Source organism: Salmo salar, chromosome ssa27 (assembly GCF_905237065.1).
Source record: "Salmo salar chromosome ssa27, Ssal_v3.1, whole genome shotgun sequence".
Lineage (NCBI taxonomy): Eukaryota > Metazoa > Chordata > Actinopteri > Salmoniformes > Salmonidae > Salmo > Salmo salar.
In genome coordinates this window covers 14,759,416-14,771,739 of record NC_059468.1, presented here as the reverse complement: position 1 = coordinate 14,771,739, position 12,324 = coordinate 14,759,416, and the positions used below count along the sequence as shown (strand labels likewise).

Below are 12,324 nucleotides of genomic sequence, written 5' to 3'. Positions count from 1 at the left end.
TAGACTGCTGTGCCACTGGGAAGAGCTATCAGGAGATTAAAGACATGCTAATAATAATAGACCCAGGAGGGATTGAATAAAACTGAAATCTACTTTCAAAGGAATAAGGAGTTTGCTAATGCCTTGGCAATTAAAGTGGGCCTGAATGGCAGCTGTAGAATTTCACTGCCCGGTGGTATCGGGTCACAGTGATCTGAGAAGTGCTGCTGCACTCTTTCTATGCGCACACACACACAGGAGTAGGATCCTCCTCATGACTGTTTCAGATACTCCCATGGGGGAGATGAAAATGTACTTTCTCACTTTCTCTCCTTTCAATATGTATTACCTATGATGTGCTTGTGGACTAACCAATTCATATGTTGAGTTGGATTTAGTTTGAGTTTAATGATTCGTGTCAAGATTACATGCAATGTGAAAGGGTTGATGATGGGGTTTTCCTCTTGCCTGGCTACCCAGACTCCTTGCTCTAGCCAAACATTACCCCACACCCACTAACGTTAGTTTCTTCTCTGCAATGAGTCTGGATCTGAGTACCTCCCCAATCCTACACCGAATGTGAACACATTTGGGGCCGTCTGATTGGTCCAGAAATCGATAGGTGTCTAGTATAAACACACTGTGAGAAGCTCTTGCATGTGATTTATGTAGGGCCACTTCTAAATCATAGTCATGATCATCATCATCACTATTACCTGAATTGGGCCTCGGTGCCCGTGACCTCATCGAGGTGCTGCTGTAGCACGATGAGCTCGGTAGCATAGCGCTCCTCAGTCGCTTTGGCCTGCTGCTGGTAGTAGGCCCTGAGGCGCTCCACTTCCAACCTGTGGCATTCCTCCAGCTGGGCCCGCTGCTGATGGACGTCGGCCCTCAGCTTCTGGATATCCTCAGCAGTGTGGGAGGAGGGCGAGGCCGCGGTCGGCTCCCTCAGATCTGGGTAGAGAGCGATGGTGTTAGCATTAGCATGACTATGTAGATGGAAGTAGACAGTGCCCATCTTTCCCATTCATTTTGGGATTGAGGCTCGCAGATTGTGTAGAATATGGACACCACATAACCCAGCACCATTTTCATTCAGACATACAGTATATATCTAAATTTACCCTTGAGATTGTGTGTAGAGATGCTGGAGCTATCGATGTGCCGGCGCAGGCTGGCGATCTTCTCCTCACTGCTGCGCTTCAGCTCATCGAACATCAGCTGCATCGCCTCAATCTATGAATGACAATAAGGGTTTGACAGAAGTGTTTGTTGGCATTATCATTAAAGCCAATTAGCTTTCATTCGTCATATCATTATTAACTAGTAGAGTTAAAAATGTAAAAGCTGAGTGCTAGTGTCCTAGCAATTACTGTATCCAAATCAAATTATTGTTGCTTTTCATGCCCGTCATAATACTGTGATTAAATGTCAAACAATAACAGCGAGGTTGGTGTCGTGACATCTAAACATATCCAATCAAATAATGACTTGTGTTTTTTCCCCCACCAATTCATAAACTCTTGGCCTAAACCCCTTAAAGCAGGTGTGTCAAACTCATTCCATGGAGGGCCTAGTGTCGGACGGTTTTGGGATTTTCCTTTCAATTAAGACCTCAACAACCATGTGAGGGGAGATGTTTACTAATTAGTGACCTTAATTCATCAATCAAGTACAAGGGAGGAGCAAAAACCTGCAGACACCCGGCCCTCCGTGGAATGAGTTTGACACAAAGAGCTAACTAAATAAACAGATTTACACATACAGTATGTAGCAGTCTATCCTACCTTATTGCCATCTGCCTTCAGTAAGGACTGGAGCTGTAGGAGACGACTGTACTCCTGTTCAATCCTCTGCTTCACCTGCTGAAGGTCTCTATACATTTCTATAGAACCAGACAGAAGAAATGTCCATTACAAATATGTCCTCATGCAGTCTCAGTGTGTGAAGTATCTTCACTACTATAAGATATTCCATTTATCATTGATGTAGCTAGATTTAATGTGTGTATGCAAATGTAAACTGGAGGAAAACACAAAAACACAATATATACTCATTTGTAATTTTATCATGCAGCAGTCAAGATTGGTGTGTGAATTATTTAGAGGTTTTCATTAGTCAGCGACTCATTTCATAGGCTGCGTGTTCTTTATGTAGTATTGCTGTCATTTGGTAGACATCACAACCAATAAAGCACCTTTCGCCTCCTGTAAAACAGCACTGGAATCCCTCGTTTCTTCCTTTTCAAATGAATGAATCTTCCAGTCCTCGACATCAGTGGGGTGGAGATACTCCAAGAACTCCTCTCCAAAAAGTTTAGCATAGGACTGTATAAAAATAACAGCAAAATAGCTCTCAAACAAAACTGATGTCTCAGTAAATATGATGCATTCGTGTGGTAAGAATCAATGTCTAAACCTGAAATAATTCTGTCTTATAATGTTCTCATATCAAAAGTAATTGACAGTGCAAAGAAACATTAATCAATACTTGTTTTTGTGTGTGTGTGTGTGTGTGTGTGTGATGAATGTTAACTACCAGGATGAGTTGCTTGCACTCTTCAGACACAACTTGCACCACATTCTGGTACTTAGAGCTTCTGAGATCATCTGTGAAGTCCGAGAAAAACAACAAAAGCATACATTACTATTGGCTTATATTGAGCACACATGGTACACAAACATTATTCAATTACTAAAATAGGATGAATGCAAAAGACACTGAATAACTTCCGTGTGAGTCTCCTGTTTCTATCTACAGTTTGTAGCATGGATGACATCACGAATGACAGATAAAAATAAACAAATTCAACACGGCCCGTCTAGCCCCACACCCCCAGATACACATACATAATTAAAATATACATGTGCGCAGTGCACACACATTGAAACATGTGTACACACACACACACACACACACACACACACACACACACACACACACCTCTAACCACCACAAGGTTTCCTACCACACAAACACACTTGCCAAATCCCTACCTCAACCCAACCACCAGACAACAACCCATCCATACATCAACCTGCACTCAAAACCACACACACACACCTTTGTCCCATGTTTTGTTCAAGCGACCCAGCTGCTGTTCAAGTGTGCTGACACGTGCATCTGTCTGCTCCCGGAGCAGCTCCAGCTGTGCAGCGTGCATCTGAGACAGGCTGATCCGCTGGGCCTCCAGCTGCAGCCTGCACTCCACCTTCACAAAGAGAGAGAGTAAAGAGAGCATAGAAATACATAGACCAAAATGCACATAATCCCTCAGTCCACCTATGGTGGCACAATAGAGATTGTTTCAGGAGTAAGACACACAAATGCCAAAGAATAGAATGTGCTTGTTGCAACTTACACATGATGAATTTAAGGTATTCTTAGCAATATGACATCATACACATATCAACAAGACGATTGTCAACCACTATTGGCCCCTCCAAATGTACTTTCGGCTTGCCAGTTGTTGTTTATCTGAAAGCAGGAAGTCGGCCTGCTGTATGATGACATATTTTTGAGTGTACCCCAAATATGTTGGCCAGTCCACCCACCACAGGACATTGTTTTGAATGGAAATGGGGAAAGCCTGTTGCCCTAATTTTATAAAAGAAACAGGCGGGAGCACCTGGGCTTTAGCACAACAAACGAGGGGCCAGCTATTATCTATTCTACAGCCAACACAATGGGGAGATGGCAAGGCTTTCCTCTCATCCTTGGATGGATGTGTAAACGCAGATGTGTTGCAGCTACACTCGTGAAATCATGATTTATTTTCTTTGATGACAGTGCTATTTGCTGTGTGCAGCGCATTTTTGTATGGAACGGTAACACTGTTACTTTCATAACGCTTTGTTTGATTGCAATTTATCCAACCCACTTAAGCACTATACATATTACAGTAGGACATGTATCAAATTGATGTCAAGCACATGCTTAGTAGCCTAATGCACATAGCTACATAGAATGTGACACTGCAAATACTGCAAGGATGAATAACTGCATACTGCAACTTCCTAAACAGATTCATAGTTCTTACTTTGGTTATTTCACAGTAATTATTAGCAGTGTGGGCAGTATAACACCTGCTGACACAACAACCAAGCATTACTCATAATGATACAAAATCGGTGACAAAAGGAAGGTTTGCCTTTCATCACGGTCTTACTACTGGGTGCCATTGTTCTGTATGAAGATTTTCCCACTGGTTGATTGACCTTCCCAACCCACTGTACTAAGACAGCGACTCAGGCCGGAGCAAAAAGCACAGGCAGATTTGAGCTCAGGTGACATTTACATGCTCTGTGATTTCGCTGTCCCTGTCCTCCTCTTGCTTCGCTACAGGGTCCACCCAACACTCCATCCCATCTACGCTCTTCCCCTGAAAAGAGAAAAAACTAGCCATTGTAAAACAGAAGAGATTCAAAGTTAATAAAAAACACAATGTTGATGAGGTCTGGCGACAACAGTACAGTACGTATGGCATAAAACACAATGAAACACTTACTGAGAAGGCCACACTGTAAAGACTAAGACAACTTCGGAAGCATTTCATTAATTAGCAATTTATTAATAGCAATGAATGCTTACGTCACTTATATGGAGGTGTACTTCACTTGCACATAGTATTGATACTAAGAACAAGATGCAATAGCACCATTTTCTTGTTTTTGATATAAGCATTTATAAATGTGGGTCTTTTTATAAACTACGGCACCAGTGAGGATTTCCTACGCTGGACAATTGTCACAGATATTAATAAGTCATTGATGATAATATGCTAATTTTTTCAAATGTAATTACATTAAGGAGGAAACATACCATAGCTTAGCTATATTCAATAAAATGTATGAGTTGATTTAAAATGTATGTTTAACCCTTTCTCATGGTTGGTGTCTTGACGGATTTGTCCAAAATAGTGTGACATAAAACATTTTTCTGTCAATGCATTTATGGCAGTTTAAATTTTCGTTATCATATATTAAGCATATATGATATATATATGATATATATTATTATATCATATATTAAGCAGGTAGCCTAGTGGTTAGAGTGTTGAACTAGTAACCGAAAGGTTGCAAGATCGAATCCGCGAGCTGACAAGGTAAAAGTCCTTGTAATTATTGTAGCCAATTTATAAGATCTTCTGATCCCGTATAATTACCCGTGATTTTCTTTTTGATCGTTTCTGTAAGTGATGTGGCCACTTTTGTATGTTTCCCGCCGCTTCAATTGATGGGTGTTGCGCTACTCTGTTGAGGTAAAACTATGTGTGGTTATTATGAGGACAACAACATCTAATGCTGGCTTCAACTTGGCTTTCCATGAAAACTGTTCCAATTACAAAATGAACCTGGTTTTTGGTTGCTTTCTCAGTATTAAAACAGCGATGGTAAGATTAACGCTGCCGCTATTCATGGCTTTATTAAAGTATGTGTGCCTGCGTTGGCCACATTGGCATCCATGAATACACACCACTGCTGTTGCCTAAGGGAAGCCAGGCTTTCCCAAAAATGTAAAAATAAATTAAATAATAATCTTTCGTCCCGCTGTGGTTCATAAATTTGCTTCAATTCGCAACAGCATCCGAGCAAGTGAAACATTTGGCCCCTCTTGATGAAAATAAATAAAATTATAGCCAATCAGCATTCAGCAAAACTGAGTGAGCTCAACTGTGAATGATCCTGGCGCACCAAAGAAAAGTGTTAAGTTTGGATTTGGCTTCAGACCAATCACATCACCCTAAAAGCAAAATGTCATTTAGAGAAAACTTGAATTGTTGCATCTCATTGTGTTGTTGTCCTCAGGTGGCAAGCTAGCTAAAATCATCCCTTTCCTAAATTAGCCATGGATGGAGATTGGTATTTGAAATTGTGGTTTTACTTAATTCTCTGTAGTGGCCAATGATTATAAGGGCAATTCTGATCCAACCATAAATTCAAACATTGTGCCCCTGACTCGAAAGGATGGAAGTTCAACATGTAGCTAGATGTAGTAGGCTAATGTTAACTAGCTGGCCTGGCATTTTAGCCAGGTAGCCTAGGACAACAACTAAAAGCGTGTACTGTACCATGACAGAGTCATAGACCATTTAGGCAACATGAAAGTGGAGGATGGATTGGCATTTCTCTACAAGTAGGGTGAGTCAACATGTTTTTTATATTTGCGTGCATGCACACAAATCAGTACCATGGACAGCCACATCACTTTTAGCTTACCTTAATTGGACTAAATCGTTTTTGGCATCTTTTAGTTGTGACTCTATTAGACTAAGCAAAGGTGATAAGATGATGTTGAAATGTTGAAATTCTGCTGCAATAGTGGAGGCAGCGCCTGTTTTCTTTGCAACTTGTGATAACTCTGATTCCAAATCAAGGATCATCAACTAGATTCAGCCGCTGGCCGATTTTTCCTTGAGTGGCTGGTCGGGGGGCCGGAACATAATTACAAAACAATGTGTAAATGGAAAATTGACCATAAGAAGCCAAACAAATATAATGTTTGACTAAAAGATTATCATTTCAAATGTTGCTAACATTTGCATACGATCACGTTTCTCTTTATTATGTGTGGGAATACTGGGAACAGATTTCTTAAATTAAAATCAATTGGATTTCCTGGTGTTTTTAGTATATTATGGCCAACAAACATTTTAAATATGTTGGTTTTTTTGCTCAGAAAACTTGGGGGGCCAAATAAAACAACCCCGCGGGCTGGCAGTTGGGGAATCCTGTTCTAAATCAATAGTTGTCTCGTAGTCTGAAAATGTCAGACAGATGTTGCTCTCCGGTTTTGTAATGAAACAAAAAGGTGTGGTTCGAATTTATTCTCCCACTGTCATCTTATTGTCTCAGCCTTAGGCCTATATATCACAGTGTCAAGGCATATGAACTAACATTTTATAGAGCAAACAACGCAATGCATGCATCTAATTTATTTAGTAAGACAAGTCCATATTATTCTCACATATTTTAGAATGTAATAATAATAATAATAATAATAATTGGAATATCAATGCATTATTCTTAGTGTTAATGCCCTACTTTTTTTTATATACTTTTTGCATGCAATTATTTGGGGGGAGGGTATTTATATAAATTATACAATTGTATAACATTGACATTCCCTGAAAAACACAATTAAGTGCTTGAAAAAGTCCCTGAAAGTCCTTGAATCTGACTTGCCAATGTCTGTATGAACCCTGCTTGAAGGACGTACAGTCCTAGGCCTATGTTGGTGTATAGGTGGAGTTACGGGCTAATTTGCATATATTCCTCTAAATACAATGCAGAACTAAATACAAAACATTTTTATTTTTGTCTCAAATAATTGTGAAATGTTGATCCCAATGGCCCCCTTATTATAGAAAGACCCATGTAATCTATTAAGGGGTCCTTCCCAGTAAGTGAAAGTGAACATACTGTGGTGCACTGATGCGAGATGAGGGCAAAATTCTATGCATCCTTGACATTGCTCTACTGAGGTGAAGCCTTGGACATATATCTATTTTGATTTGTTTAACACTTTTTTGGTTACCACATGATTCCATATGTGTTATTTCATAGTTTTGATGTCTTCACTACTATTCTACAATGTAAAAAAAAAAGTAAAAATAAAGAAAACCCCTTGAATGAGTAGGTGTGTCCAAACATTTGACTGGTACTGGCAATGACACAAAATGGCTTCTCACCTTCGAGCACTTACTCCCTGCAGAACGGAAAGAAACTATACTGTATACGTTTCTCTACATAAAAGCAAAGACGTTCCTTAGCTAGAAAAGGATATTCATGAGAGATAACGACATACGGCTTTTCATGGCTCATTTTAGCTTTGAAGATAAGAGCCTAGTCAATGAAGGCTGATTATAATTCTTATATAACGGCTTGAGTAAAGCTTAATGGTGATTTCAACTTAATTTAAATGCTCTGTGTGTTCATGCAACAGTCTCTCCTACAGTCTTCAGAATCTCTGTGCATTGATCCAATTGATGCCTCCCTGCTTTAAAATGAGTGGTATGTGTGGCCTGACAATCAAAGACAAAATATTGAATATTTTTACCTAAGGATGTACTTCTGTTATTCACTGCTTATGAGAGCCTGCTTCTGTTGGGCACTTTGTAATCAAGCCCATCAGTCATTACAGATTGGCTGAATATTATATATTTTTTAAACTGTTCAGTGCTAGAACAGGCAAACCTCACCTCAGCCAGGTTTTTAAACAAGCCTTCGATTCAGTCTATGTGGTGTATGAATACAAATACCATTCACCTGCATCGAGTAATGATCAACAGTTGTAAGATTTAACAAGGGAGTAATGATACATCGTTACGTAGTACTGGTTGTGATCATGATCCATTGTTTACTGGTTATTTCAACAATAGTCAATTTATGAATTAACACAAGACCAAAATGAAAATACTCTATTAAACATTTTAACAGCTCAATCAGAAAGATAATTTCAGACTTATGAAAATGCAGGGATTGAGAGAGCGAGAGAGTGAAAGAGGAAAAAATAAAAGGCATGGCAATTATCGTTTCCATAGCGGGGGCTATTCCAGCTAAGAGGACTGCAGCAGCAGCTGTGTGTGAATCCCTACCTGCTTCCCAACGCAGTCTCTCTCTCCGTCACCGTGGTACCCGTCTGTGGAGTCATCCTTCCCGGTCCTCTGCTGCGAGATCGATGGAACCTGGCTCTCCATCCGAGCCCGTGCCTCCCACTCTGCTGCAGCAGTAGCACCTCCAGCTTTGTTTCTCTCCTCCACCTCCTCCTTCTCCCGCTTCTCTTTTGTCTGGGCAGAGCTCTGGCGCTTCTTCTTTCCTCGCCGCTGCTGTGTCTTGCGCCTGTGTGACCCAGAGGCTGAAGGCTCCAAAGCGGAGCTAAGCTCAACAGGTCCCTCCACAACAGTTGAGACCTGAGATGGGGCTGCAGATGGAGTTAGCGTTTGGCTCTGGTGCCAAGCCTCCGGAGTGTGTCGGAGGCGGTCTCGCTCTATTTCGGCAGCCTGTAAGGAGGAGGGGAGAACCACTACCTCCCCTTGGAGAGATTCGATTTGGTGGTGATGATCCTCGATGGAGCAAGCTGGAGCTGCAGACTGGACAGGCTGCCCTCTCTGTTGGAGCTTCGCTTGGCTCTGAGCAGCTCTCCCTCCCTCCTCTCTCTGCCCCTGCAGTTCTCTCTCTCCCTTACTCTCCTTCAGAGTCTCCCGCTCTCTTTCGAGCTCTTCCTCCAGGTTTTCATTTTGGGCGATTACCTCCTTGTTTTCTCTCCTGACCTGACTCAGCTCTCCTTCCAGCTCATCCAATTCACCTTCTGTAACAGTCAGCTGCTCGGTAACTTGAGACAGCCTCATAGCCAGTTCCTCCTTCTCTGCCAGAGCTACCTTCAGCTTCTCCATCAGCTCAGTAGTGTATTTTTCTATCGAAGCACCGCCATTGTCTTTGGACTTGTCCTCCATTTTGTTAGTATCCTTGTTCTCCCTCAGCTCCTGAATCTGCGACTGGAGGCTAGCGAGTTTAGACTCATACACAAGTGTCTCCTTGAGAATCCTCTCCTCCAACTGCGCCTTTACCTCAACAAGGCACATGTACTCCTCCTTGAGCTCCTGATAGTTCACCTCGAAGTTCTTTTCTGCAAAAGAGAATGTATTCCTCTGCTTTTCAATCTCCTCTTGCAACTCCACTACTTGTTGCTGCTTTTGTTCATTTTCTGTCGTGAAGGATTGGATTTTTTCCATCTTGGACTCCACTTCCTCTTTCATGGCGTTGTTGGTTTCCATCAAAATCCTCTTTTCAGATTCCTGCTTCCTCCATTTGCTGTCCCAGCTCTTTTCTTGCTCTTTGGACTGGTTTTCTAGCAGGTCATTCTTTTTCAGCAGCATTTGGATTTCCCTCTCCATTCTGACCCTTTCTTCTCCACCCTTTCTCAATTCCTCAACCTCCACTTGAAGTTCCTTGAGTTGCACCACCAGCTCTTCAGCTTTCGAGCTGTGCAGTGCCATCTTCAAGTCATCTTTCAGTGCAAAGATTTGGTGTAACAGCTCATCACGCTCGTCCTTGTACGCGTTCCGCAGCTCCTCCAGAGCTCGGCCGTGCCGGATGGACGCCTCGTTAAGGAGGTTCTCGGCGTTGAGCTGGCTCTCCCTACGGAGGTCCTCCCGAAGGAGAATGAGCTCCTCCTCGTGGCTGAAGAGGAGCTGTGTCCTCAGCCTCTCCAGTTCTGCCTCCTGTGACTCAGCCATGCGGTCCAGCACTGCATCCTTCTCCCGCTCCATCATCTCCAGTTTGATCTTGTAGTTGGTTGTCTCTGACTCGTGCTTGGCCTCGATCTCTACTGCCGACTCCGCAGCGGTGGCTAGCTGGGCCTTCAGGTCATCGATGGTTTCCTGTAGGCGCTGCAGCTCGCCCTGAAGACTCTCACGGACAGTGATGTTCTGGGAGGCCTGCTCCACTTTGGCCCGGGCTGAGCGGAGGTCATGTAGGTGGTCAACCACCTGACCCTGGAGGTTGAGCTTCTCCTGTGCCACTTGGGACAGCTCCTGTCTTGCCTTCTCACGGAGCACCTGGGCCTCTTGGAGCCTCTGTTGAAGCACTACGATCTTGCCCTTGAGCTCGATCACCACCTCTGGACTAGGTCTGGTCACAGATTGCTGGGCTTTTAGAAGCTCTAGCTCCTTGCGATGCTGCGCCGTGACCCGCTCCAGGGCAGCAGAGTGCTGCAAGTGAAGCTCCTGCTTCATCTGGACTATCTGCTCACCGTACATCTCGTCTAGCTCTGTCCTGAGATGATCCAGCCTGCGGGCTGAGTCCTCCTCCATCCTCTGGAGGGTGTCACACTCTGACAGGTTGCCCTGGTGGCATCGCTTCTGGAGGTCTTCCACAGTACCCATCAGCTGCTGGATCTCGCTGGAGGACATCCGCTCCTTCTGCCTGGAGGCTGAGAGTTCGCCCCTGCAGGACTCCAGCTCAACCCTACAGCTCTCAAGCTCACCCTTACTGCTCTCCAGCTCAACCCTACAACTAACCAACTCACCCTTACTGCTCTCCAGCTCAAACCTAAAGCTATCCAGCTCACCCTTACTGCTCTCCAGCTCAATCCTACAGCTATACAACTCACCCTTACTGCCCTCCAGCTCAACCCTACAGCTATTCAACTGACCTGTAGTGCTCTCTAAGTCACTCTTACAGCTCTCCAGCTCTTGGGCCTTTGCGGTAATTTGCTGGTTGAGGTCGTTTAAGCGTTTCTCAGAGGCCGTCAACTCATCCTTTAGCAGGTGGAGGGAGGAGTCGTGTTCTGACATGACTCTCTCTTGCTCAGCGATCAGCAGTTCTTTCTCATTCAACTTTTGTGCAAAAGTCTCCTCAGTCATTCTTCCCACCTGTGCAAGCTCCACCTTGAGCATGGTCAGTGTACGCTCATGTTCTGTTATTATTGCAGTTTGCTCCGAAATCAGCAGGTCTTTTTCATTTACCCTTTGGGCAAGTGACTCCTCTGCCCCTCTGCCCACATGTGTGAGCTCTTTTCTAAGTTGCATTAGGGAACGCTCATGCTCTGCCATAATTCTCTCCTGTTTAGCAATCAGCAGGTCTTTCTCATTTAACCTTTGTGCAAATGACTCTTCTGTTCTTCTTTCCACCTATGAGGAAAAGTATGTATTAGACATAAATGTAAAATATCAAAAATATAATTAAAGTCTCATATTTAAACAGCTGAAATAATTATTCTACAAACAGCCTTTAAACTAAATTGTGTTTTTGTAAGGTAATAATACTAGGAAATCTAAATCAGATTTCAAAACACACCTGGTAATCAACCACCTATAAAACAGATGCATTAAATAGATCAATACATTTCATACAAGCAGACGTTTTCACATGAATGACAGGCACTGACTACCACCAACTAGGCAGCCACCTCACCATCTCAGCCTCCTTAAGCCGGTGCTGGAGCTGGCTGATCTGCAGCAGCTGCTCCTCGCTCATCTCATGGTGCCCTCTGACCTGGCCGTCCATCTCCTCCAGCTGCTGCTGGTATTGGACAAGCTGCTGCTTGGCCTGCAGGAGGTCCTGCGCTGTGCTGCTGTGGCTGGTGTTCCTCAGTGTCTCACCTGCCTGCAGCTGTCAATCAAACCAGAGGGCGTTCATGTTCCCGTGGAAATGACAGAAAACAACATCACCACCACATTTGTTATATAATTATTAGGACGGTAATAAAATATATTAAAATGTTGATAGAGCAGGGAAAAGCTTCCGAGACAATAAGATGACATAGGAAAGATAAGATATAATTGGACTGGTACAGGTATGTCTAACCTAGGGTTGGAAAATTCCCTGTAACTTTCCCAAAATT

At 43.1% G+C, this 12,324-nt stretch overlaps 1 protein-coding gene across 8 annotated transcripts in view; it reads right to left on the bottom strand.

Moving 5' to 3' along the window:
- The window catches only part of LOC106588567 (A kinase (PRKA) anchor protein 9), a 142,083-nt gene that overhangs the window by 98,571 nt on the left and 31,188 nt on the right, over window positions 1-12,324 (bottom strand). For all 8 annotated transcript variants that reach the window (XM_045709244.1, XM_045709243.1, XM_045709248.1 and 5 more), the window contains 9 exons: window positions 11,895-12,092; window positions 8,576-11,611; window positions 4,277-4,360; window positions 3,043-3,190; window positions 2,518-2,588; window positions 2,177-2,306; window positions 1,767-1,864; window positions 1,104-1,215; window positions 696-933 (listed from right to left, as the gene is read on the bottom strand). In XM_045709244.1, coding sequence (XP_045565200.1) covers window positions 696-933; window positions 1,104-1,215; window positions 1,767-1,864; window positions 2,177-2,306; window positions 2,518-2,588; window positions 3,043-3,190; window positions 4,277-4,360; window positions 8,576-11,611; window positions 11,895-12,092 — 4,115 coding nt within the window. The remainder of the gene's footprint in view (window positions 1-695; window positions 934-1,103; window positions 1,216-1,766; window positions 1,865-2,176; window positions 2,307-2,517; window positions 2,589-3,042; window positions 3,191-4,276; window positions 4,361-8,575; window positions 11,612-11,894; window positions 12,093-12,324) is intronic.